The sequence below is a fragment of the Cydia amplana genome, chromosome Z (assembly GCF_948474715.1).
Source record: "Cydia amplana chromosome Z, ilCydAmpl1.1, whole genome shotgun sequence".
NCBI classification, from domain to species: Eukaryota; Metazoa; Arthropoda; class Insecta; order Lepidoptera; family Tortricidae; genus Cydia; species Cydia amplana.
Window position 1 is genome coordinate 15,758,429 of NC_086096.1, and position 27,134 is coordinate 15,785,562.

The 27,134-nt window shown below is 37.1% G+C and overlaps 1 protein-coding gene across 1 annotated transcript in view; it reads right to left on the reverse strand.

The window, feature by feature from the left end:
• Nucleotides 1-26,592, reverse strand: part of LOC134661159 (otoferlin-like) — a 53,980-nt gene extending 27,388 nt beyond the window's left edge. The window contains exons 1-7 of the mRNA XM_063517110.1: nucleotides 26,462-26,592; nucleotides 18,094-18,152; nucleotides 12,396-12,584; nucleotides 5,731-6,059; nucleotides 5,198-5,464; nucleotides 3,852-4,038; nucleotides 2,488-2,550 (exon numbers count right to left, since the gene is read on the reverse strand). Coding sequence (XP_063373180.1) covers nucleotides 2,488-2,550; nucleotides 3,852-4,038; nucleotides 5,198-5,464; nucleotides 5,731-6,059; nucleotides 12,396-12,584; nucleotides 18,094-18,152; nucleotides 26,462-26,540 — 1,173 coding nt within the window. The 5' untranslated portion in view covers nucleotides 26,541-26,592. The remainder of the gene's footprint in view (nucleotides 1-2,487; nucleotides 2,551-3,851; nucleotides 4,039-5,197; nucleotides 5,465-5,730; nucleotides 6,060-12,395; nucleotides 12,585-18,093; nucleotides 18,153-26,461) is intronic.
• Nucleotides 26,593-27,134: the final 542 nt, after the last annotated feature.

Consider the following 27,134-nt stretch of genomic DNA (forward strand, 5'->3'; position numbering starts at 1 on the left):
CAATGACTGGGGATTGAACCGGGAACCTTTCGTTTGTAAGCAAAAAAGCAACTGTTTACAAAACGCACCATGATAGTTCTTAGCTAAGCTGGCGAAATTCGGGTACTCATTCAACAAAATCGGGTAGGTCAACAAAATTGCACTAAACATGACGGCACTTCAAATTCACGCCGTGGTCAGCCTGGCAACGTCGGAAATGGTATGGCAACGTCGCAAATGTATCCGTACACGACATTTGTGACGCACACATACGTAAAATTGGTGAAAAGTTAACTATGATTTTTGCATGATTTCTGTATGAAACATTGTTTTCCTATTCATTTAGCGAAAATGAATATTCAAAAGAAGATAAATGCGGAAATATTTATGTAGTATTAGTGTGTAGTTACTTAATGAAAGTCGATTGAATTTTGTATGAAAATCGAACCACCTTAAATTTTCTTACTAGATAATCTAGAGATCTGCTGGGGTAATTAACAGCACTTTAGTTAACTCCTTGTTTTAAAGTGTTTTAATAAAAATGCATATTAATTACATGGGTGTTATGTTCAAAATGTGAACCATTGGCTCATACAACGATCATGTAACTAAATATTGGTTGAAGGTACCTATATAACAAGATTAGTTGATAGGAAAAACCTTTACATTTATGTCCTCAAAACACTGCTAATATCATTATTCTCTCTTTTTGCTTTGCCGAAGACCAGTAAAAAATAGGTTAGGTACGTGTCACGTAAATGTACCTATAGTTAAAACAAAGCAGCGGTGAATGTGTCGTGATTACATGAAGTGTGAACGCGCGTGTGTATTCAGTAGGTACACAATACACAGTACACCGGCCACTCGCGCCTGATGCCTGGCAGCTCGCATGTGAGCTGACACGCCAACATGCCACTTCAGTTTGTGTTGCCTTATAGTTTCCCATCCGCATACAAGAATCCATTTACGTTATCGGGCATCCAATGCCTACTTGTGTTACTTGTTTTTTAGGTACCTAGTGAATGCAACATTAGTGTACCTGTATTAAGAAACTTTAGATTTAGTTCGTATTGAAACGAGTAAAGGTGAGACAGGTTTTCCTTAGCAACTACGAAGAACAAATAGTAAAATGAACTAACAGAATTTCGTATCTTGAAGCACACAGTTGGAAGAGAGCTTGACAATATCTGCACTTGACGGCTTCTTATTGCGGGTTGTGCTTGAGTAGGTAGTTAATCATAATGTACCTGAACGCTAACAATAATGTACCTACGCTACCGGGTTGGTTCATTGTAATAATATTTCTTATTTAATTTAAACCATAATTATACCTACATATGTACTTATAAACGGCCGTTTATGCTGCAGAAATATTCGACACTCTCAACCTGCTCTCAACGGAATCAAAATTTAAAGGGTACTTTCTCTTGACCTAGAACTATGAAATTTGGCAAGTACTCGTAATATCATCTTATAGCTACAAGTACAGGCGACTCACTTAATTTTTTTTGGAATTTCATAGTTAGAGTCTGTTCGGAAAGAGAAAAGACGTGAAATGTATTGGGCCCCATACATTCCAAAACTCTTCTCTTTCCGCACAGACTCTAGCTATTTAATTTTATTCTATTTTCGAATTATCTTACTTATCGCTATTACCACATAAAATGTCATTCAATAGAACTTGCTAACTATGTAAACAAACCGCCATACTAAAATTGACACTGAATGACAATTTACTAGTAACTTTTGTTTACATAGTTAGCAAGTTCTATTGAATGACACTTTATATAGAGTCTGTGCGGAAAGAGAAGAGTCGTGGAATTTATTGGGCCCCGTACATTCCACGACTCTTCTCTTTCCGCACAGACTCTACCAATGCATCTAAAATTGCCTAAAAACATCCGATATAAAAAAACGTCACTTTTGACACTGACAGTTCAGTATCATATGGAAACAGATCGAATAACTAAAACTCGAATTGGCCAGAATGACGTGTAAGCAATGTTCCGTTCGCCGGCCAGCGCAGCGCCGCGCCGCGCCCTACTCCGCTCATCGCGGGGTGCGGTGCGCGTAGGGAGCCGAAACAAACTTAGAAATTCGTGCCAATTACAATCACATTTTGACATCACTTGCCCGAGAATCTCGTTGCGAGCAATTACGTTTTTTTTTTCATTATGAAGGTAAGCGATTTTGCCGTGCCTTTTTATTAAAAAACACTTTTGAAAAATAAGTCACGGCAAATAAGTATGTAACAATAATAAATGAATCCTACAAATACTTTTCCTTAATCAAAACACGATACCGAATATCGTCAGGTGACAAGCAAAAGTCACTAAGTACCACCACAAGTTCATAGCCATAGTGAACTATATTAGTAGGTACGAAAAGAAGGTTGAGTTTTGTTTAAATATTTTATAGTAATTAGTGACTTTTGCTTGTCACCTGACGATATATATTCCCTAATATGTATATTGTAATAAATTGTAAATTAAATTCAATAAAACTTACCGACAGAGTAATGATCTTGTCGAACAGCATTATTGGGGGCATGTGGAAATCAAACACGAAATACTGAAATAAAAGTAAAAGGTTAGTGTTGGATAAATTAAACCTAGATATGACTCGGTAGTCTCGGTACAATAGGTATTCGTTGTCTGTTTCAGTTACAATTGTTATTGTTTTGAGAACTGAAATCATACGTTTTAACTAGAAGAAACAATTAAAATAAGCATGCAAACGAACGAACTTGCCGGGAGTTAACTATGTACACGCTAAGTAAGTAACTAAGTTTATCCCGTTCTGATAGATCAGGTCTTACAGCATATACATACAATATTTCGCAGCATATACTTAAAACAAAGAAACACCTTACAGTTTTAAATATAGACATATATACGTCTAAATGAGTAGGTACATGAGGTATTCGTGGCGGCAGGCATAAATAAATTCACCTGGGCAAATATTTACTTAGGATTAAGCATTATGTCAGAGCGAGTATCATAAATTACGCGAAGTTGAGAGTGAATTTAAAACGAGCGTCGGGTTGTTACTGCGTGCGAGCCGTTTTCACACAAGGTAACTAAATGGGCTTCACAAAAAGGCTTTTCACAAAGAGTGCGCAATTCCGTTTCCGCAATGCTGAAATAGGTTTGGTTGTTTGACATTATCGATGCCAATCTATTTTTAGTAACGTGGAAATTGGAGCCAGAACGTAGGCATGAACAACACTGACTGTGGGTTCGTATCCGAACGACGTCATTATGTAAGCCCCAAGTTCGGACATGTAAGATTTATGAGTCTCTTCTCTTATTTTTAAATTAGGTAGATGCTACAGAATTATGACGAATAGCTGAAAAAATTATGAGTTAGAGGTACATTTATTTTATAAAGGAAATGCATAATAAACTTTCATCACACAGAAATAAGTAAGCTTAATGAGTGCTCACTCTATGCATTATCACATCATTATCTTTACTTATTAATATTAAGTTGTATGGGAGGTACCTATGGTAGAACTTACTATTAATAACTTGCTTAAAACTTAATACTTATTAAGCTTAAATCTTACTTATAATAAGTTTTTGCAAAGCTCGCTATACCTTGTAATAAATGGGTTTTTATCAATATATGGAGTGAACATGCTAAGCTTACTAATGTCTTTATGCTCATCGTTAACGCATTCTGAATTGCAAAATAATACATAAGACAAACAGGCATAGGTACCTTCCCTGCGCCTAGAACATATAGATGTTTTTGAAACCCCCTTTCCTCTCGGGACCCTTATGTTATGAAGGCAATAAAGCAGGTAATATAACTGCGGTAGCTTCGCGGTGCTAATGTACTACGCAGATCCTGAATTTCAGGCAACCCACCTCGTTGTAATAAGGGCAGTTGGTGCTCTCCTTGACGCTGGTGTACTTGCGGCTGTCGCCGACCTGCACGCACACGACCGGGTCCATGTTGAGGCCGGCCAGCTGCCGCGCCTCGATCACCGTCACGCACACCTGGAAGTCGGCCGCCTTCAGCGCCGAGGCTCCCGCCGTGTCCAGCGCGCTGCGACTACATTCAAAACAAACGAACTTACAAGTTGATGACAATTTCATCTCATTTCAACCACATCCGCCCGTACATTTTGCTAGTACCGTAAAATGGGGTGAGTAGGTTTCGCGGTGAGAGTTGGGTTATGAATGGGGAGAGAAGGGATGAAAGGGGGGTGAGATGGGAATTTAAGGCTACTGCTACAAAAATAATGTATTCGAATTTAAAATGGAGCTATAGTAGCTCATAATAAAAAAAAATCGATGCAACAATCTTCCAAATTCACCTTTGTATGCAATTCCATCTCACCCCAATTACGAGGGACTACGGGGTGAGGTGGGATTTCCTGTTTATCGTCAAAGTTATGAAATGGAACTACCCAAAATAAAATAAAAACTAAAATACAAACGCCCGGAACACTTATTATATACACCATTCAGTTTGCATATGTAAAAATAAAATGTTATCGAGGTTTGAATGTCAGTTTTGACCCTACTCACCCCATTTTACGGTACCTAGTTTTGTATTCTGAAGCAGGGAAATACGCTATAATATCAAATAAATATGTAACAGGTTTTAAAGCTTCGAGTGCCGCTATAGTAGGTAAGCACGCATGTTTCGTGCGCGCGTATGTATTAATGTGCGACGACAAGAAGGCGTAGTAATGCGTAACAAAACTCCTCATTAATGGTAATAATACTAACCACCCAACACGGAACATAAAGGTAGATACTTCAATAATAATATTATTGGTGGTATTAAATGGTATTATTCTAACTATAAAACCCCCGTGAGTAAAGTCAGTATAAAATACAAGCAAAACTCTTAACCGTCTTAACTCGTGCTTACTACCTATTTAGTAAATAACTAATAACTACCTAGAAACGGTACGGTATAAAATCGTTTAACACGTAGTGATTTAATTCTCTTTGCGTTTAACCCTCGTGCTCTGTACGGTAGTAAAATAGTACTACCGTACAGAATTAAATAATAACGTATTCTCATATTCTGTGCTTGAATGCTTGCAATGTGATACAATTTCTATAAAACAAAAAAAATACTATCCAGTTACATATCTTCTTTCATGGTGAGGTAGATTACTTTCCAGCCACCCCTCGTAGCTTATTGAAAAATAGTGCAGTTATAGGTAGGTCCTCAAGCATGAATAATGAGTACATACATTTTATTGAGCTTCGGGGTGTCTGCGGGCGAGCGCGTGTCGGCGAGGAGCTCGTCGGAGGACACGGAGGTCTGGCTGGGCGGGCGCTCCGGCTCGGGCGCGGGCTCGAGCAGGCCGCGCTCCTCGTCGGCGCAGGCGCCGGCGCCGCGCGCCCGGCCGCGAGCGCCCAGCCGCATCAGGCTGCGCACGCTCTTGAACGTCGACGGCCTTTTACGATCGCAATCCGCTATAGTCACTACCTTCTCTGTACCCATGGAGAACCCCCGCCTGTAAAAGCCCTAGATATAAGTGCGTACAGAATACAATGTAATTGTTAAACCGAAATAGGTACTACTTAGATAGTTGGTAGGTATTAGAAAAGTAGTGTTGGACATGGACTTGGAAAAATAATAAAAATATGGTTTTTCGGAAGACAACCTATATCACGTTTTAGTTTTTCATGGACGGCCAATTAGACTCTTTAAGTAAACAATACGAGTATATATGGTTACGATATTAGGTATGTATATTATGTTATATTTGGATGGACTCACCTGAGTATACGTTTGCCAACAGTCTTCAACTTACGGGCTCGTGACTCGTCGCCCGAGTCTATATCGAGAATGGTTTCCTTCTTTTGTAAAGAGCGTTCCAACATGTCTATGTGACGCTGGATATCTCCCAAGGCGTTTTCCTCGTCTATGTCGGAATTGGCAGAGCTGTGCGCGGAGCCGGCTAGCGAGTCGTGCGCGGAGCCTTGCGCGGAGCTGTGCGCGGACGCGCGCACGGAGCCGGCGTCGCTGGTGCGGCTGACGGCGTCATCACAGAGCCCCGCCATCGGCTCCAAAGGCGCCGAATAGAATACGTCCATATCCACGAACACCTATTCATAAATATGCAATTGTTGTTGTTTGCAAAAACATGTAGGTATGATTATCAATTTATGATTCTTTTTATTCTTGTAGGTACTTAAATAAAATCTTTTTTATTTGTTTGTATATATAACATTTTAAGAAAATCGGTTGATGTTCATAGTTATTCGTCATCTAACGCAAACAGAAATGGAAGAGGAGATAGGTACAGTCATCTGCAATAATATGTTACTCTTACTCTTCGAAGGTCGCAAAAATATGTGACGCTCTTATGGCTCTACAAATAAGATCGTGTCAGATATTTTGCCTTCACTTGTGTAACATATTAATGCAGGTGACTGTACCAAGTAATAAAACCTAAATTAGTCTAAAACAACAGAAAATATTGAAGAGATAGACAAATACCTAACCTAACCTTGTGCCTACCCAAATCATTGTCGCTACTTCAGGTGAAATACGACTCTGAATTAACGATTTATTTATTTTTGGATAAAGGCGAGTATCATCTTGCCTCCAATTTACCCGTCATCTTATTTAATCCTCAGCCAGACAAATAAAAGTAAATTAGACGAAATATTATTTGAACCGATACTCCGGAAACAAAGTATTTGAGATATCTATCGGTTTAAGTTACCTATTTAGAGTGGCTTGGCAGTCATTTTGTTAGCACAACTGTGCAAGTGTTATTATAAACGTCATAATTTCATAGATGTTTGGACTTTGGACTCTAGTCAGTTGACTAGGTATAACTTTATAAACGATAATTAAGAACCATTTCAATGTACCTATTCGTACCTATGTATACGACAATAAAATTTAAGTCGTTGCGTTTTTGAACTTCATGTAATAGGTAAGTATTTCAATTATTTTTAAATAATTTATTTTAAATCTATGCAAAAATTTTTACTCCAGGTATATTCTCATTTAATTAAACAGGAAGCCGTTATTTGTTATAAATATAAAATGTTGATAGCTCCGGGTGAAACTGGGCGGTGTAACAAGTGGGTCAGCGGGCCCCAGGCGCCAGGCGCCACGCCAGAACACTGGGGGTTATCATCATTAAAATTCAGAGCAACTCGAGCGGCCGAACGCGCCGCCTGTATCTCGGGTAATGTTCGGAGATAACAATCACTGCTCTCATTACAAGGATAACTAACTCTGTCTCTCTACCGCTTGTAGAGTCTGTGCGGAAAGGGTCGAAAAGTCGTGAAATGTATGGGACCCAAAACATTCTACGACTCTTCTCTTTCCGCGCACACTCTACCAGCACATAGGTATAATATATAATCAAATATACTTTTGGAAATGTCAAGTTTAACTTACCTATTGTGGGTTCGTTAGTAACATTATAAATATTTCTTACGTCCTAACATAATCTCGACAGTCTCTACCAAATAGTGATCCCAAGAAAACAAAAATAATGACCAAAAGCAGTCATGTTTCCCATTGTGCCGCTTCTCGCGTTAAAATTGTCTAAGTGTAAATATCTACCCACAGTCCGCAGCGGAAGCACGTTCCACGAAAGCCGCCCTTCTTCGATTTGGCAGCTGCCGGTTTACTCGACATCTTTCATTTTGACCGGGGGCCGATTTTTGAAATTCGACCGCTCGATTTCGTGTATTTCGTTCAGTAATAACTCCACTACTAGGCATGTAAATTCTACTAATAGAATTGAAAACGAGTGGTCAATACCACTAGATTTCCAGTTTATATCGCTCGTATTTCAAAAATCTGCATTGCAACAGACTTCAACCTGCGTAACTAATATTGCCGGGTATTGATTGAATAAAATATGGAACAATTGTTATTTTACACTCTGCCTTAAAGTATGTGAAGAAGGAACGCGCGTTAAAGGCATTTTACCCAAAGATTCATAGAATACCAGATTACTCGTATATTGCCGATATGTTCCCGGTAAAGCGTATGGGGAGCAGTCATTGTTTTTAATCGGTACCTTATGTGCTTATAACCAAGAAATCTCGCACGTAATGTTTGTAAATATGGTACAGAGGATTTCCAATTTTGTAAAAGGAATTTATCGTGCATGTGATTCGCGTTGAGGTAATATATTCCATGTGTGCGCATAATCCGCTCCGCTGCGAGCTAAGATAAATATCACAGGCACGCAGTTAGGGTTTGCGGACTATCCTATTGTTAGGGCAAAATAAATACATAATACCTACAATCTATACTTGTACCACGACGTAACGTACCTAAACGACTACAAAACTTAAAACAAGTTCAATGAAAAAAAATATTTTTGTTAAATAGGTACCTACACCCACTGAACCTTACAGATAGTAATTTTCAATATTGTTACAATTTTCATCATTGTAAGATATGATATGATATGGATATGTGATATATAGGTATATGATTCTGTGTTTCACTCGGTACCCTCGTGCCTTGAAACCCTCGCAACGCTCAAGATTCCACTTTACGAACAAGAAGAATTGAATCGTCACCCTACGATAAGTGACATAACGGAATGATGTACACGTATCAATTTTATTTTATTTAAAATTGATACGTGCACGTCAGTACCTGTTGGGTACTCATAAGTATATCTTAGAACTCAGAAATAAATAAGAATGAAAGTGATTGTCCCACTCCGTGAAAACAGATGTATAATGGTTACAGAATCCCCACGCCTGTGTAACCTGCCGCACTCAAAAGTGCTCGTAAGCAAACCGCTCCGAGCGACGCCTTTAAGTTAAGTATTAGTGGACTTTATCTACCTTTACGCAGAAACACGCACGCACGAGCCAAAGCATAAGTATTTTAATGACGCAGAATATTTTAAGATTTTGATTAACGGTCAAGTAAATTTGTTTATTTAGAGATTCAAAATAAGTACATATAACAAAATGTAGCTATGTAGATCAAGCGGTCTAGCATGAATTGCGTTCTCGCGCGCGACTCCATACATTTGGCGCGACTTCAAGTATGGACTCGCGCGCGAGAACGCAAGTTGTGCTATCAGACCGCCAAGTCATATTACGAATACTGCACAGTTTGTGGAGGTTTCCAGGCTGTAGCTTAGTAATGTAATGTAGCCAATGTAGGTAATATTATATCAATTCCTTGCTTACTTAAAAAAAAAAACAAATGTCATGTTACTCATGTTCTATTTTGTAGTGCTCTGTATTTTTATACGTCATAATATCGGCTACCTTTTCTTCAACAAACTCGTCTCTAGCAGCCTTAACACATTTTTTTTCAAGCTTTTACTTGGTGTTGCTCCTAATTTTTTGAATAAATACCTATCTAGGTACTGTAAATATGGATAATTTCCTTAACATAGTAAGGATTATCTAACTGGTCGAAAAATTGTTTACCAGTCTGACTATTCAGACAGACCGGGCCGGAGTTCTATGAGCGCTCCGTCACTGATACCTACCTAGCTCTACTTCAGACTGAACGTGGCATTAAAAACTCCTTGACAAAAAGACGTAACCACACAGTGGTTTTTGGCTAATTACCACATTTTGGCTAACTAAAAATAGGATAGTGGACGATCACTTCTCTATAGATACCTACAAACGTAGTCCCTGTTTCATTATCTGGATATTGATATTATGGAAAAATTACAAATTGATGAATATACGTATTAGGTAGGTACTATAACTATTATGTTTGAAGACTTACGTTTTTTTTTATTATCAGAGCTGAGATCGAAAAACAAATTCTATTCTACTTATAATTATAGTACTTAAATAAATCGAAAACGTTTTTATACAGTCGTTCTGCGTTCACTTTCTACTTAAGTTACCTATCAAAATTGTTAAAGTTGAATTGATATACGAGAAAAGAACAAAACGTACCTACAGTTTTAGATAAATAAGTTATAATTATGACTAATCATCTCTTCTGTGCCTGAGGTACAAATATGTATAATAAGTTGACTTTCAGCCTTCTAGAATGAAAATAAGTATTTTATAATCTAGGCACCTAAGTACCTACCTACGCCTACACGTAACCACAATTATCTTACTTGATAGAAAGCACAGTTATTTAGTACAATATTGTTTGTTATAGGTAAGAACCTTACCTCATGTCTACAAGCAAAAATAAAGCTTAGCTAGAAACCTCATATTCGTTTGAAGTCGAGTAATGAAATGGAAGAGCAGAAAGTCGGAGACAAACTATGGAGCGCTACGTGAATTATGCATCAATATATCTCAGGTTTTTATTACCTACCTAACGCGTTTTGCTTATATTGTATTGTACCTGAAGCAAATTGATTTAGAAGCTGTAAAAGTATACACAAAGGGCTAGACGGTCTCTGTTTCCGGCAACGGGACGGATCTCAGTAGAATTATATAAGTACATCATTATTCTGAAAAGTATAATAAAAAAGCCAGAAAGCTAATGATTCTGTGCCGTCAAGTAAGATTTTTGATATCAACATCAGAGGCTTGCTCAATCGCTCGTTATTATTACCTGTGAGCGCGCGATACACTAAGGCCCACTTGCACCATCCCACTAACCCGGGGTTAAGCGGGTAAACCGTTAACCCCTAACCGTTAATACAATAATATGGTACTGTCGAACTGATCTGATGATGGAGACAGGAGGTGGCCATAGGAACTCTGTGATGAAACAACGGAACCTAATTGTGTTAGGGGTTTTTAGAATTGTTTCGATGAGTATTAGTTGTCTGTCGTAAGAAAAGTACAGTCAGCGATAAAAGCTTGTACCAAAAATTATTTTTTTGCCAAAAACTTATTTATGAGTTTTACCAATTGTACCTACACCTTGTTATTTATAATTCTAGTTTTTTTAGTCTACGATAGCGTGAATGATGTTAAAGGTAACCAAGACTATATAAGTAGGTACTTAAGTACTTTTTTAACAAATCTGTGTAGCAGAAAATAAGTAGGTATAGCAAGCGCGGAAAGTGGTATTGTACGAGTAATCTAATTCCCCGTTAATTACCGCGCAGCACGCTCGGACAGCTTTCACGCAAATCGACACTCAAGGTTAAAGTATTTAAATTCTTTAAAAATTGTGCACAACTTACTCCCATTAGGTGAGCTGTAACTTATTTATATACGAGCATGATTCGCCTCGCAATCGTTAAAGTGGATGCATGGATATGTATAATAGTCAAATTGTCTTACATAGTAAAATTAGAAAAAAAATATGTTGTTTATAAATAGATTAAATTATTCCAAATAGGTATACATAAAACGTAGGTAGTGGTTATACTTAATATTTATTATCTTTGCCAATAACGAAGTGGAATCACGTCACATGTTTGGCTTCTCCCCTAAATAACTTTTCTAATTTTCATGCAATCTTGAAAACAAAAAGCGGCCAAGTGCGAGTCGGACTCGCCCGTGAAGGGTTCCGTATTTAGGCGATTTATGACCTATAAAAAAAACTACTTACTAGATCTCGTTCAAACCAATTTTCGGTGGAAGTTTACATGGTAATGTACATCATACATTTTTTTTAGTTTTATCATTCTCTTATTTTAGAAGTTACAGGGGGGGGGGGGACACACATTTTACCACTTTGGAAGTGTCTCTCGCGCAAACTATTCAGTTTAGAAAAAAATGATATTAGAAACCTCAATATCATTTTTGAAGACCTATCCATAGATACCCCACACGTATGGGTTTGATGAAAAAAAAATTTTTGAGTTTCAGTTCGAAGTATGGGGAACCCCAAAAAATTATTGTTTTTTTTCTATTTTTGTGTGAAAATCTTAATGCGGTTCACAGAATACATCTACTTACCAAGTTTCAACAGTATAGTTCTTATAGTTTCGGAGAAAAGTGGCTGTGACATACGGACGGACAGACAGACGGACAGACGGACAGACAGACAGACATGACGAATCTATAAGGGTTCCGTTTTTTGCCATTTGGCTACGGAACCCTAAAAAACCAGCCTAATCTACTGAAAATCACAAAATTTGTATAAGTTTCCGGTGCCAAATTGACAAAATTTATGTTTTTTTAAGATTAGACAAAAACGGTTGGAAAAATTACCTACTTAATTTTTATTTTTAAAAATAACACAATTGAATAGAGATCTCCATCCATCGATGGCTCCCACCAGGCACAATAAGGACCTCATTCGCGCCGTACACGTACCACAGAATTATTTTAGGAAACTAATAAAATCTATGAAATATTAATAAGTTTAAAATACCAGTAGGGGGGGGGGGGGGTAGTACAACTACTGATTTTCCAAAACTAATTTATTTTTGTCAAAGATTAGGTATCAAATGTAATTTTCCAAAGCGTTTTTCGTTTATTCTGAAGACAGGTGATACTGATTGATTGTCACAGGGGAGGATAAGCGGTGACGGTAGAGTGTGGGGCGAGGATAGTTACCGGCACGGGCTTGTTGCGCTCGTCGACCAGCGTGTCGGTGATGGAGAGTTGTCCGTCGGCGACGAGGATCTGCAGCCCCAGCCGGTACACGCCGAGCAGGCGCGGCGCGCCCCACCGCGCGCGCGCCAGGAGCTGCAGCGTCAGCACCTCGCCCGCGCCCACGGCGCCACTCACGCTCCACTCGAACCGCTGCACATTGATGCAAAACTTTATTTTAAGAAAAAGTAATCTTTATGTACTTACGCTAAAATGTGCCTACTTTTCTCGCCACCGGGTAATTGTGTTCCGTTCCAGCAGTTGTTATTTATAAAATACAACCTCATTAACGTGTTACAACATGATATTAGTGACAGCCTACTTTAAATCGGCATATATATCAACATATACCTTATTACAATATAAGAATTGAAAGTTTTAAATTAAATTACGTATTTTGAGCAAATTTTGCAGTAATGTTAGGCACATTATACGGTAGTCTGTTTAGGTTGAGCAAAGTTAGTTTGTGATAGTTCTTTCTATGTTGCCATTTTTTGTGTGACCTTATTCCATATGTCAATAGTTAATTTAGTAAGTGAAACCAAAGATTTAGTATGTTGAATAATTTTATTTATTTTGCCATTTGTAATTTCTAACGTAAGCACAGAAAACAAATCTGTATAGATATTATGACACTACAAGATTGTGCACCCGTGAGTTTATAATTTAACTATCGAGACTAGTTAATGTGTTGTTTATTACCTATTTATTAAGTATATAAAATGTATGGTTAACTAATTTCACATAAACAGTTTTTGATTATTAGGCTGAATGGGATTATAATTACCCCGTTGGATGAAGTAAAACGAAATAATTGGCCAAGAGGATTTCGGGCCATGCTCAGTGTAGGGTTCCGTAGTTTTTACCCTTTCTTTATAATAGGCTGCCTTGAACGCGGGTTATTAGGAGTGATCATAACAATGGTTTAATTTCATGGCAGCGTTGTTGAGTTAAAGGAATTTGTGTAAGTAAAATTCAGCTGAAATAATTAATTAAGGTTAATAACCTTCATATGGACCTTAATTAACTGTCTCCTTCAAAATTGTTACTTTCCTTTACTTTAACTCGACCACGCTGCCATGAAATTAAACCATTGTTACTGATCACTAGTTATATCACTTAAGTAATATCTGGGGGATCGAGCTTTGCTCGGAAAACATAAAAACACAAACATGCGCGTTTTCCCAGAGATACGAGTATAACCTAGCTAGATCGATTTTTCGCCCCCGACAACCCCCATATAGCAAATTTCATCGTAATCCCCGAAATATAAAAATATAAGAATTGCTCGTTTAAAGGTATAAGATATTTTAAGATGAGTACATAACGCGCAACAGACAAAAGGGAAGACACTCAAAAACGGTTTAACGTTACGATTTTTTTCATATTTTTTGGACCCTTGATTCAAAAGTTAATAGAGGGCGGGGGGAGAGGGAGACGAAAGTTTAAATACATAGTGTAAACAAGAAACCTAGTAAAAGATTAATAAATGTTCCCTGTTCGCTGCGTCATGTCATTCACTACCAGCGCGACGTTGTAGGTGCTGAAACGAGATTTGTGATGAGGGGACTAACGTAACATGTTTGTGATCAAAACCTTAAAGACCATTATTTACACCGCCGTAAAGCCATCCAAGCCAGGTGGATAGACATACACGTGTACTGTGTATATCTATCCACCTATAAGCTATGTTACATATATATATATATGCCAAGCGCGAGCTAATGAATTAAAGTGGGCTGTCACTGCTTTTCCCCTAGACACTTCAAAAGTTTCTGTTACCTTCTGGCATATGTCTACCATATTTCAGTGTGTACCTACGTTGTTGTGAAAATAACATTGTCACGCCCTCAGGTTTAGGTAAGCTATCCATAAAACAGTGCAATCCGACAACTCGTAAATAGGTACTCGTACTCTGTGTTTTCATACTTGCACAAATCCTATTTGTTAGTGTTCAGTACGGCTACCACCAGTTTGACACTAACATATTCGCAAGCGTGTGCGTAACGTATTTTTTGTACATCTTGCTCGCACTAATTATGCGAGTACGAGCGAGATGCATAGAAAGTAAGTTACGCACACGCTAGCGAATATGTTCGTTTGACACTGCTAAGGCAGTCGTGGTAAGGCTACAGGTGAAGCAAATTTAGAATCGAAAAAGAAAATAATAACAAAATATAATCAATGTTTTCAGAATATTTCACTGCGACCTTTTCAGGGTTCCGTACCTCAAAAGGAAAAAACGGAACGGAAACTAAAAAATAAAAATATTTTAAGTTAAATTTGTACGGAACTTACGGTGCGCGCGTCCGACTCGCACTTGTCCGGTTTATTAGCTTAGCTTAGCCGACTGTTGGAACCAATTAGGCAATTAGCAGTTCGATTACTTACAACGCCACGACGTCTGCGTTGAGGTTCGGTAAATCAGATTTGTACATTTTTAGACGGTAAACATTTATTTAAATCTTGTTTTAGAAAAAAAACAGGACACAATATAAATATATAATATTATAAATATTAATAAAATAACTCCATTGGGAGTAAAATAAACAATATATTTATGTTCCCCGCAGACGGAACACTTTTTATGAGCAAATGTTATAAAAAATAAACTGATTAAAAATTCATTATACTGTATTTTACAACAAAATTAATTTGGTAGACGATGCGTTGGGTTGAAATCTCGATAATTAGGATAATTTTCATCAAAAGTTGTAGAATTACTTTTATTAAGTTTGTTAATGGGAAAATAACTCATTTATTGCATAATAAGTGTTATAAAATGAATATAAAACTAAAATTAAGTACAACTAATACTAAAGCTAAAAAATTAAAAATACCTATCAAAGTTTTGGGCCTTTGGTAAGGTGCCCATCACGCAGGCAGCGTTCCCGCAGTTTGTTAATTATAAATATTATAATAAAATCAAACATATGTGTTAGTGTTCATTGTCTCATCCCGGCAGCTTGATGAAATAGAGGAGCTGAATTCCAAAAACCACAGAATTTCCATCATGGATTCCGTCAATGGCAACGAGATATGTACAACGTAACGTAATTACATACTAAATATTTCAGGTAGCGTGAATATTCGTATGTCGCCTGTCGACCGTCAAGCTCGGATCCGCACTGAGTTACAGGGTAAACACGCATCGCTTACAATGTGTATGTAAACTAGTACATATTTATTGTACATAAGACAGGGTAAAAATAAGGATTATGCGATCGATAACACAAACGCAGTTCTTCCTATACGTGATGATTTCCATACAATATGGATTCCACACAACTGCAGTTTACTACATTCGTGATTCCACACAATTGTTCTTTTTACGCAATCGAGATTCTTCCTATTCGTGATTCTACACAATATCTTTTAGACGCAACCGCAGTTTACTACATTCGTAATTGCACTCAGTTTTCATCTTAATCACATCTTAATCAATAAATTCATATTTTTAACTATTTTAGCCGCTATTTTAACGCAATCGGTATTCTTCCTATTCGTGAGTCTACACAATATTTTTTCGACGCAACCGCAGTTTTCTACAAAAATAACAACTAAGTGCAATTACGAATGTAGTACGCAGTTTACTACATTGCGTCGAAAAAATATTGTGTAGAAACGAATAGGAAGAATCCCGATTGCGTTAAAATAACGGCTGTATGGAATCACGAATGTAGTAAACTGCGGTTGCGTCGAAAAGATATTGTGTAGGTAGAATCACGAATAGGAAGAATCTCGATTACGTAAAAAAAAAACAATTGTGTGGAATCAAGAATGTAGTAAACTGCTGTTGTGTGGAATCCATATTGTATGGGAATCACGAATAGGAAGACTTGCGTTTATGTTATCGATCGCATACTTAATCCAAAAAATAGGAAACATATTCCTTATAGGGGATCTGATGTGGATCTGATGCACACAAAACACGACTTATTATAGTAAGGCTTGTTAGTAGCTAGATAAGGTAAAATAGACTAGTTAACGCTGTAAGAAACATGGGAGTTATAAACAACCTTGACCTCCGCTTAGGGTTGCCAGATCGAAAGGCGCTATTATCGGGAAAAAAAAAATCGGGATTTTGAGACTTAAGTCGGGAAAAAACAACAAGCAAATTAAAGTAATTGTAAGGTACCTCCGCCAAAGATGGCCCAGTTCCTAAGATGGCCCGCTTTCATAATTTTATACTTACAACCGTTCGAATGATTTTAAATTTCGCGCCCATGTTCGGTTAGTGCCATAGACATAACTGCAAGTTCACGTTAAATGGTAGATGCCGCCATCTTTGTAGTGGTTGACACTTTGTCAGTCACGTCGCAAATGGCTTGCTGTTTAATAACCTCACACTCACATACTTTAGTGTTTCTTTAAAAAAAAAACGAACAGTTTTAGTATTCCTTTTTGATACAAAGTTGCTAAGATTCAAGGACATTCCTATGAAGGTAAGCGTTGTTTATATTTTATGTTTATTTTCATTTTATAGAAATATTTCTAGCTGCCGAGAGAAGTGCCTATAAAGGCCCACCACACGGGCTCCCAAGATAGCCCGACGGCCCGATAACTAAGAACGATGCAGAAGATTTCTTATGTCCAGAATGCAGCTAAAAGGGCCTACAAGAAATTTGATTTTTGTTAGTTACGTGTAATTACGTAGATATAAATACCTAAGTTAGTTATTTTTGTTCCTATTTCACTGATTTTTTTTCTATACTTACTCCTAATAAGGCCCACTAAAATTGTTAAAAAAAAAGTTTGAAATTTGTAAGATTATTCGTTGTTTAAATTTAAACAAATGTTAGAATAAGCAGAGGAAAAATTTTGTTTTAATGTTTTATAAAGTTTTTATTTGTTTTTGATAGATTAAGTTTTGCTAAGCCCAAGATGGCCCACCGTCCAATAATGACCAAAAAGTATATTATAAGAGACTGATTACCTAAGAAACGCATTTAATACATTAATTATAATGCATAAAGATAATTTTTGTTTTGATAGCGTTTAGAAATTACTTGCTTAAAATTGGGCTATAATAAGTGCCTATGTTCCTAAAAAGGCCCACATTCGAGGTTTATAAAAATGATTATTTTCTTTAAGAAATTTAATGTTATATGTTAACTTTTATGTTGAGTGTATTCGCAAATAAATAAGGAATATTTCAATAAAGTTTGATTTCAGAAATATTTGTTTATTTTTTAGTTATTTAAGTAATGCAAAAAATGGGCCTTACAAGGCGCAGGTACCTTATATTAAAAACAACGATATTTTACATTATTGACACTACGTCAGCTGCTCTGCCCATAGACGTTTTTATAACGCTGACGCGCTCGATACGGGTCGCTCGCTCGCTCGACGACAGTTCGGAACTTGAAATTATTGTATTATAACGTGCAGCTGTTTTTCGGGACAGTTTTCACTTTGTCGGGAATCGGGAACACATGCTAAAAATCGGGAGAATCCCGCCAAATCCCGACCATCTGGCAACCCTACCTCCGCTAGAAGAAGTAGGCCGCGGGCACCGCTGTCGCGTCCCTCGGGACTCCGGCGAGCTAATCACACGGCATTACCTTACCAGTAGCAGCCTAGCAGCACCCTCCCCTCCAACAAATATAAATACGCAGCATCCCGGACTTAAACTTAGGATGAGAAAGCAACTCTGCCTTACCTCATTTACAAAGATGATTTCCTCGTTGTCCACCAGCACCGAGGAGTGTTTGGTGGAGCCTGGAACAATATTTTTTTGTTATTTAGATTATGACAATATACCTACCTCGTATCCTAAAAAAGGTACCTTTACTTACCATGGGTCATCATTATCAAAAGTAGCAGATCATACTACGCGCCAAAAGTATCTACAATTCTCCAACAGCTTAACAAAAAGTTAGGGACATATGTAGAACAATTAAACAGTAGAAAATACTTTTGCACGCGAACTATAGGTACCTATATTTTACCTCGATTTGGAAAATGGTTTAAGGGTGGCAGATACATTTAGCGCGTTGTTTCATCCAATTCTGATGCTGACTGTACTAATCTAACTTATTCTAGTCCTATCCATGTCCTACCAGCGTTTAGATTCAAAACTATAGATACCTATATTAAGTGCGTTTTCACATTTTTCATTGTTGTTTAAAAGAAAGGACGCAATGCAAAAATAAAAGAATTAATGCCGTAAGGCACACTCTACCAGCTGTATTTCATCATTTCATCAAGGTTTCGGACAATGTAAGAGTTCTAAAGTAGGTAGTGTTAGTCATACCTACAAAAGTTTAAAGCGGGATAGGTAGGTACTATTTAACTGAACCCGACAAACTCGTTCTTATTGCGAGTAAACTCACGCACTAGCGTCTTTAATTTATAGAACTTTCATAACTGGCAGCTTTTACTTTTTTCTCTATTTCTAAAACATTTATCATTTGTTAGCTAAAATTATGCTAATGGCAATTCTCCGAGACGAGTTATTTAGCGTGACTTCGGTGTCCAATTATTTTTTTACTTCTTTGATATCCCTAAAATCTAGCCTTATTTTTTAAAATATAGGTACTGGAGGCCTGCATTAGAACCTTACAAAGGTACCTATTTGAGTTGTTAAAAGAAATGTACAGTCAGCGATGAAACCTTGTACTCATAAAAATGAAATTAGAACAAATAATGTAAACAAATATGACAAATTTTGTTGACATTTGATATACCTAAAATGACATTTCATTGTATGAACATAAAATGTCATTTCATACTATGAAATGTCATTTTAGTCTACCGAATATAAAAATAGACTTTATAACCTAACATTTTACTAAGGCTATTTTCACATAAATATGATCATAAATACATTTAAACTAGGAATTGATATAAATATAAGCTGTTATAAACTGTGTATAAACTGTTGATAGGATCATGATTTTGTTTAAAGGTAGATTACGAAGTAATGAAGGTAAATTGCATTGTTGATGAAATTAGTTGTAGATTAAAAATTTATGTCGAAGGGTCCTAAAGGCTCTTTTAATAAAAATCTCAAGTTAAAATTATAAAGAGCTCCCACCGTCTTCAATTTATTTTTCTTTTTGTTCTGAACATGTTGAAATCTGAGAATCAAAAGCAAATCACAAGATTAGCTTTTTCAATTGCACGTTTAATTTGGTGAATCGCGAGTCTAAAGATTGGGGCGGACTAAATACTTAATATCTGGGTGACCGAGCTTCGCTCGGAAAACATGAAAAATCTCGAAAATACGCGTTTTCCCAGAGATAAGACCTAGCTAGATCGATTTTTCGCCCCCAAAAACCCCCATATAGCAAATTTCATCGAAATCGTTAGAGCCGTTTCCGAGATCCCCGAAAAAAAAAATATATATATATATATATATATATGTATATATATATATAAATAAATAAATAAACAAGAATTGCTCGTTTAAAGGTATTAGATTAAGTAGTAACTACATATTAGATAACCTAGGTTATGTATTTTGCTAAAAATAAGTCTATTTATTCATATATATGGTACAAAAACCTAGGTTATTATTGACTAACGCCGTGAAATGTTCACACAATCAGCATAAACCATATATGCATGCATGCACAGCATGAACAGTTTTGGTATTCGAGCCGACGGTTGGGAGAAACGCGCCGAGATGAGACCCGAATGGCGTCACGACATTAAAGTCGGAACTTCAAAACATGACGACGACTGGCGTGAAAGCCTGAAGCGGAAAAGTCTTCGTCGTGCTCTACCACCTCCAGCGGACTCGCGTTTTGTGTGTGATCGATGTGGCAAGAAATGCCGCGCGGCTATAGGACTCTATAGCCATCGACGGCGTTGCGTAACCCCGTAAACCCACAAGCGCCGCAACAAACATCTACAACAGATGCTGTGGCCAATGATGATGATGAGGTACTTATATACCTACTCTACTGCGGAGAAGGTAAGCGGGCATGGCCGCGGCGACGCGACTATTAACCACGACTGATACGGTTACAGCGTCACTTTATTAAGTCTTTATTCTATGGGTTTAATTTACCTACCTATTTATAAGCGGTAACTTATACAGTTTAACTTTGCGAAAACTACTAAGTGGTTTTTTGGGAAGAATGATTATATTTCGCGCATGGCACGATGATGATTGTTTGATTCAGCAATTAAATAAGTACAATCCAAGACAATCACAAACATTCACATACATGTTTGTTACAATAGGCAGCGAGACGTCGATTGAATTTGGGCACCGCGAATTATCTCTACCGAAATATCAATTGCCTGATTGGTACCTACGCTTGTATTACGCTCGACTGGTTATATCAAACGCAGTTAGCTGATTGATTCCTTATTTTTTACAGGCCGTGCAGTGTGTCAACTGTGAAAAGAATGCATTTATAAATGAAAATACTTATGTAAAAACTTGTAAAAATATACCTACCTAGACCTACTATCATATTAAATTAAATTTAATTAGGTATGCGTGTTGAGAACAGTAATTATACAATGTACTAAAATGTTACGCGTGTCGACACAAAGGTAGACTGTTACGAATTGTTCTTTTAATTGGCTGTTTTAGAAATTTGGTACTGCGTATTGCGACTTGGTTATGTCGCGCGGCTCGTTTATATTTGAATAGGACTTCTTTCTTTAAAACTTTTCTCGGTACTCCAAACACTAACAATGAATTACGTAAAATGAAATTGAAAAAGCTTTTATAAATTAACAATGAATTATACGAATATAAAGAATACGAAACCTGAACCGGCTATAGAGCTGATACCTATACGGCTTTAATACATAAACCCGCCGTCAGGCATTAGGTTTGATTACGGTCATACAGAATACAGAAATTAGGATGATCCATTTAGGTAGACCATTATTTTCATAGATTATTGTACAATGCATACTACGCTAAGTAACTGTATTGCATTAAATATAAACAATGTCACGTTGGTAATTTGCATATGTCGGTACCATTAATCAACCACACTAAACAATAGGTACTATATTATTATTTAGGGACCTACTTACGTTCAAATTGCTTCATGCCGTTCATGGGCTATTTCCCCTAATAGGTATGTAGTCGAGAGTGGAGGCCCTAAACGACGGCGTTGCATGAACAAAAGAGTTCCTTTGGCAGGAGTGGTCCTTAGGACCCAAGGATGGATTTAAGAAGTGGAACCACCGAGATTTTTGATGTAAAATTTTAGGGGGAGGGGGGGGGGGGGCTCTCAACTTTATCATAGAGAAATATAATAAGACAAGAGTGCTCACTCCATACATCAGTTAGACTATTAATTTCTATGTACTAGGGCTGGGGAAGAACATAGGATAGTATTTATTCCCAAAAAAAATCCCTTAAAAATGAAAGGTAAGGTGTAGGGTTTTGTACGGGGAATCAATAAACGCTGAACCGATTTGGATGAAATCTATGTCTACATCTTTGATTTAGTTGAAAATGATACTAAACTTGACTTAGAACTTAAACTTAACCTGCTTCAAAAATCTGGGAGTCTCCACTTCTTAAATCCATCCTTGGGTCCTAAGGATCAATCCTGCCAAAGGAAATCTCTTGTTCATGCAACGCCGTGGTTGACCTTTTTATGCTCTGAGCACACTCAACTAATGATATGTTTACTAACAATGATTAAGTATTTATATATAATTTATAAATTAAAATAAAAAGACTTTAAACGGTCGTGATTTTTTATGTGATTTAGGTACGAGTAGGTATCAATTATCATCGATAAACCGAATATAAGTACTTATTCAAATTAGATGACGGACGTGTATGATTTAATAAGGGGTATTTATTTCTTATTATTTATCACAAGTACTTAAATAACTACGCACATATATTTACATACACTCAGTGTGTCCGCCTCGGTTTTTGAAACAGGTTAATAAAACGAGTCCCTACTCTGGCTACTCTACAGTGGCTAGGTTGTACAGTGTAGCCGGCTCTATGTTATATGTAGGTACGTTATGTAGTTCATCCGACTTTGGTATTTTTCAGGTAGGTACACGAAAAACGCATTTAGTTCACTTTGCGATACCGTGCGAGTTGGCGATAGCTAATAGGTATTAAAGCAAGCTCAAACCCTACCTATTACTTAGGGTTCTGTAGCCTAAGCCACAGAATCCGCAATCTTTATCTATCTATCTATCTATCTATCTATCTAATACCTTTAAACGAGCAATTCTTGTATTAGGTATTTATTTATATGTATATATATTTCGGGGATCTCGGGAACGGCTCTAACGATTTCGATGAAGCTATATGCGGGTTTTCGGGGGCGAAAAAACGATCTAGTTAGGTTTTATCTCTCGGAAAACGCGCATTTTTGAGTTTTTATGTGTTTTCCGAGCAAAGCTCGGTCTCCCAGATATTAAATTACTTAGTTTCGTTAGTAAACATACCTAAGCTTGTAGTCACTATATTTGATAGTAGGTAGTTGAGTAGCATTTTGGGTAAATTTGTGAATTTCATTCTTGATTCAGTGGCTTATTTAAGTACCGTATTTCATATAAGATAAAATGAAAGATGAACTTTTCTAAAATTTGTTTATTTCTGCCATTGCCGATTTGTATTTGATATATATGTGATTAACTTTTATTTTTGTCTAATTCTACCATAGTTCTTATTTTTACTTTTCAATTATAATTTCATTGACATTGTTTTATTATTACATATTGTTTAATTGAGGATTGTATTGTATTGTATTGTATTATATTTTATTGTTATGATTGCATGTTAATAATTAGTAAATAGTACCTTAATGTAAATATTTTGCAAATATTTTGCAATATTCAGTCGACACAATGTTGTGTCGACTGAATATTACTGTGTCCAATTAACTATTATACATGGTCTAATAAAACATGGTCTTCTCTTCCCAGAGTGACACAAGCCTACGTCACAATAACATTACCACTTTATATAGCGCTATCGCATATTATCATATAGCGCTGTCGCATGATGACGTAGGCTTGTGTCAGTCACGTGGTCAAGGTCAAGTCGGAAGAGAGTACCAGGTGTAGTATATTATTATACCACTATTATATTATTATAAGATCTGACTATTAAGTATTCAAGCAAATAAATAGTTTCTAATGTTTATATTCTATAAAAAAAGCGGCCAAGTGTGAGCCGGACTCGCCCATGAAGGGTTCCGTATTTAGGGGATTTATGACGTATTAAAAAAAAACTACTTGCTAGATCTCGTTCAAACCAATTTTCGGTGGAAGTTTGCATGGTACATCATATATTTTTTTAGTTTTATCATTCTCTTATTTTAGAAGTTACAGGGGGGGGGGGGGACACATTTTACCACTTTGGAAGAGTCTCTCGCGCAAACTATTCAGGTTGGAAAAAAATAATATTAGAAACCTTAATATCATTTTTGAAGACCTATTCATAGATACCCCACACGTATGGGTATGATGAAAAAAATTTTTTTGAGTTTCAGTTCTAAGTATGGGGAACCCCCTAAATTTATTGTTTTTTTTTCTATTTTTGTGTGAAAATCTTAATGCGGTTCACAGAATACATCTACTTACTAAGTTTCAACAGGATAGTTCTTATAGTTTCGGAAAAAACTGGCTGTGACATACGGACGGACAGACAGACAGACAGACAGACAGAAATGACGAATCCATAAGAGTTCCGTTTTTTAGGGTTCCGTAGCCAAATGGCAAAAAACGGAACCCTTATAGATTCGTCATGTCTGTCTGTCTGTCTGTCTGTCCGTCTGTCCGTCTGTCTGTCCGTCCGTATGTCACAGTCACTTTTCTCCGAAACTATAAGAACTATACTGTTGAAACTTGGTAAGTAGATGTATTCTGTGAACCGCATTAAGATTTTCACACAAAAATAAAAAAAAAACAATAAATTTTTGGGGTTCCCCATACTTCGAACTGAAACTCAAAAATTTTTTTTCAACAAACCCATACGTGTGGGGTATCTATGGATAGGTCTTCAAAAATGATATTGAGGTTTCTAATATCATTTTTTTCTAAACTGAATAGTTTGCGCGAGAGACACTTCCAAAGTGGTAAAATGTGTGTCCCCCCCCCTGTAACTTCTAAAATAAGAGAATGATAAAACTAAAAAAATATATGAAGTACATTACCATGTAAACTTCCACCGAAAATTGGTTTGAACGAGATGTAGTAAGTAGTTTTTTTTTATACGTCATAAATCGCCTAAATACGGAACCCTTCATGGGCGAGTCCGACTCGCACTTGGCCGCTTTTTTGCCATTTGGCTACGGAACCCTAAAAACGCCGCATTAGTCGGGGCGGCAGAAACAATTGCTCTCTTTTCCAGCTGTTCTATAAGGTATTTAAAATAAGTTTTGAAATATTTCCCAGGTGAAGAACAATAACGTAATATGTACCTAGTTATTACAAGCTTTTACTAACTTGCACTGTATGTACCTATGTATGTAACTATGTATGTTTGCTCGGGTCAAAATTGCAAGTTAAATGTGGCCCACTTCCCGGATTCCGATGAAGCTGAAAATTTGCATACGTATGTAAGTCGGATGACAGTGCAATATTATGGTACCATCCAGCTAATCTGATGACGGAGACAGGAGGTGTCCATTGGAACTCTGTGATAAAACAATGCAACCTAATTGTCTTTGGGGTTTTCAGAATGGTCTCGATGAATATTAGTCTGTGGAAAGAAAAGTACATTCAGCGCTAGAAGCTTGTACCAAAAATGTATTTTTTGCCAAAAACTTATTATCATAAACACATTGAAAGGGAAATTAACCACTGTGTATCTAATTCTAGGAATGCCTCACTTGTTGTGAGGGGTATAGAAATGCAAACTTGTATTGTTTTTATTTTAACTGTAAATCTAATTTTGTCATGAAACTCAAAAATAACGTAACTAAAATCTTTGTCCAGTTGGCGTGATATTTAAATATTTACACTATTTACTGGAAAGAAGTAGGTATATTTTGGAGGTAGTACGCGGGTTGGGTATAGGTACTTAATAAAAGGTAGGTACTTGAACAACAAAGAGCCGCGCCGCGGCAATGGCATTGACGTCACGCCGCAACAAGTAGGTATAAGTACTCCGCCGACCGCCACGAGCCACTGTCGACCACCGCGGCCCTCTACTTACTTGTTGCTACACGACAATGGACAACACGCCACCTCACCCCATCACCCATACTTTAAATGCTTGTATCATTATTTCAAGTAAAATTGAGCGGTAAAATCGCAATAAATCCCACATCCATATTGACTCTCGGCGTGGCAATAAAGAGACAGTTGCTAAAGTATGGAATTCGCTCCCATCATCTGTATTCTTAGTTCTGTATTCTTTAACAAATACCTACCATCTAGGCCCTGCTTAAAGTAAGGGTAAAGAGGCTATTACTGAGCCTTTATTTAAGCTCTTTTGTCAGTGTCACTTTTTCCATAAGGTACTTTAATATAGGGTTACTAAAATTATCAGCACTTATCAGTTCGGTAATCATAACTACATCTTTGTTTCTCATTCTCATCAAATTGAAAACGTAGATAAATTGCTTAGAGAAATACATATGGAATAAAATGTAGTACTTACGTACCTACTATTTATTTCTGTATAAAAGCCGTTAAGAAACCTTTCAGAAAATTACAAAAAGTCACACAACTATACCTTTGTGATACTTACTTAAAACATTATATATAAACAACATTCGCGCACATACTTAATTGTGTTTAATTTCTAAAACATTCTCCTTCTGAAATAACATTCGCAAAGTTTGCTGTAAACAGGTTCATAATTTTATATGTGGGAAGGCAGGTACTTAAACTAGAGTTTAAAGAAATACAGCCTTTCAGTTGACGCGAAACATGTTTCCTTTGAAAACTTTAATCAAAATTACATGAATATTTAACAGAGCAAAATGAAGTACTAAAGCTTACGCTGCATTTATTTACACTTACTTACCTATAAAATACCACATAATTGTTACTTATATTGAAATTAATTTTGATTATTTGATTTTGATTCACAACATAAATAATAATTTGATATTTGTACGAAAACTTACCTCTGAACTGCAACCTCGCATATTTCTCAGATTTGCATTTCAGAACCTTGAAACGGTTTAGTTTTACAACGAGCGACATTTTTGTTAGTAGTGTTAATATTAATTATTATTAAAAGGTCAACCGTTCAGAGTTGCACTAGTCATGTATAACGAGCGACTGAGAATCATTATTCGTTCCTGACTACTTTTGTCTTATGTCACCAAAAAAAGAATTGCGGTTTTGTTTTCTTCATTTTTGTAGTTAAGAAGTTTTTCGCTCGAGCCCAACGGGTAGGGCTGGCGACGGAGGGCGAGCGAGCGTCGAACCACGCGCGCGGGCTCGGCGGAGTGAGGGCGGGCGGCCCCGGCCCGGACGCGGCAGGCAGGGCGGGCGCCGCCCGCGCCCGCGCCCTCCGCGCGCCTCCTGCATCCACCCCGGCGGGCGCCCGCAGCATCCCCAGTTCCTGCTCAGTTCCACATTAAAGATTCCACAGGCCGCGACCAGCGACCGGCCTTTACACATTTACAGATAACACAGTACAATTTGGCAAAACTCATTAATCTTGCGGCCACAAGACAAGACAAAGAGGCTCACGCGTAAACAAATAGGTATATTCGGGTTATTCAAATGGGAATTTCAGCGATGCTTCTTTAATATTTAATAGGGTTGTGCCTGTCAATGACAACCACTAAA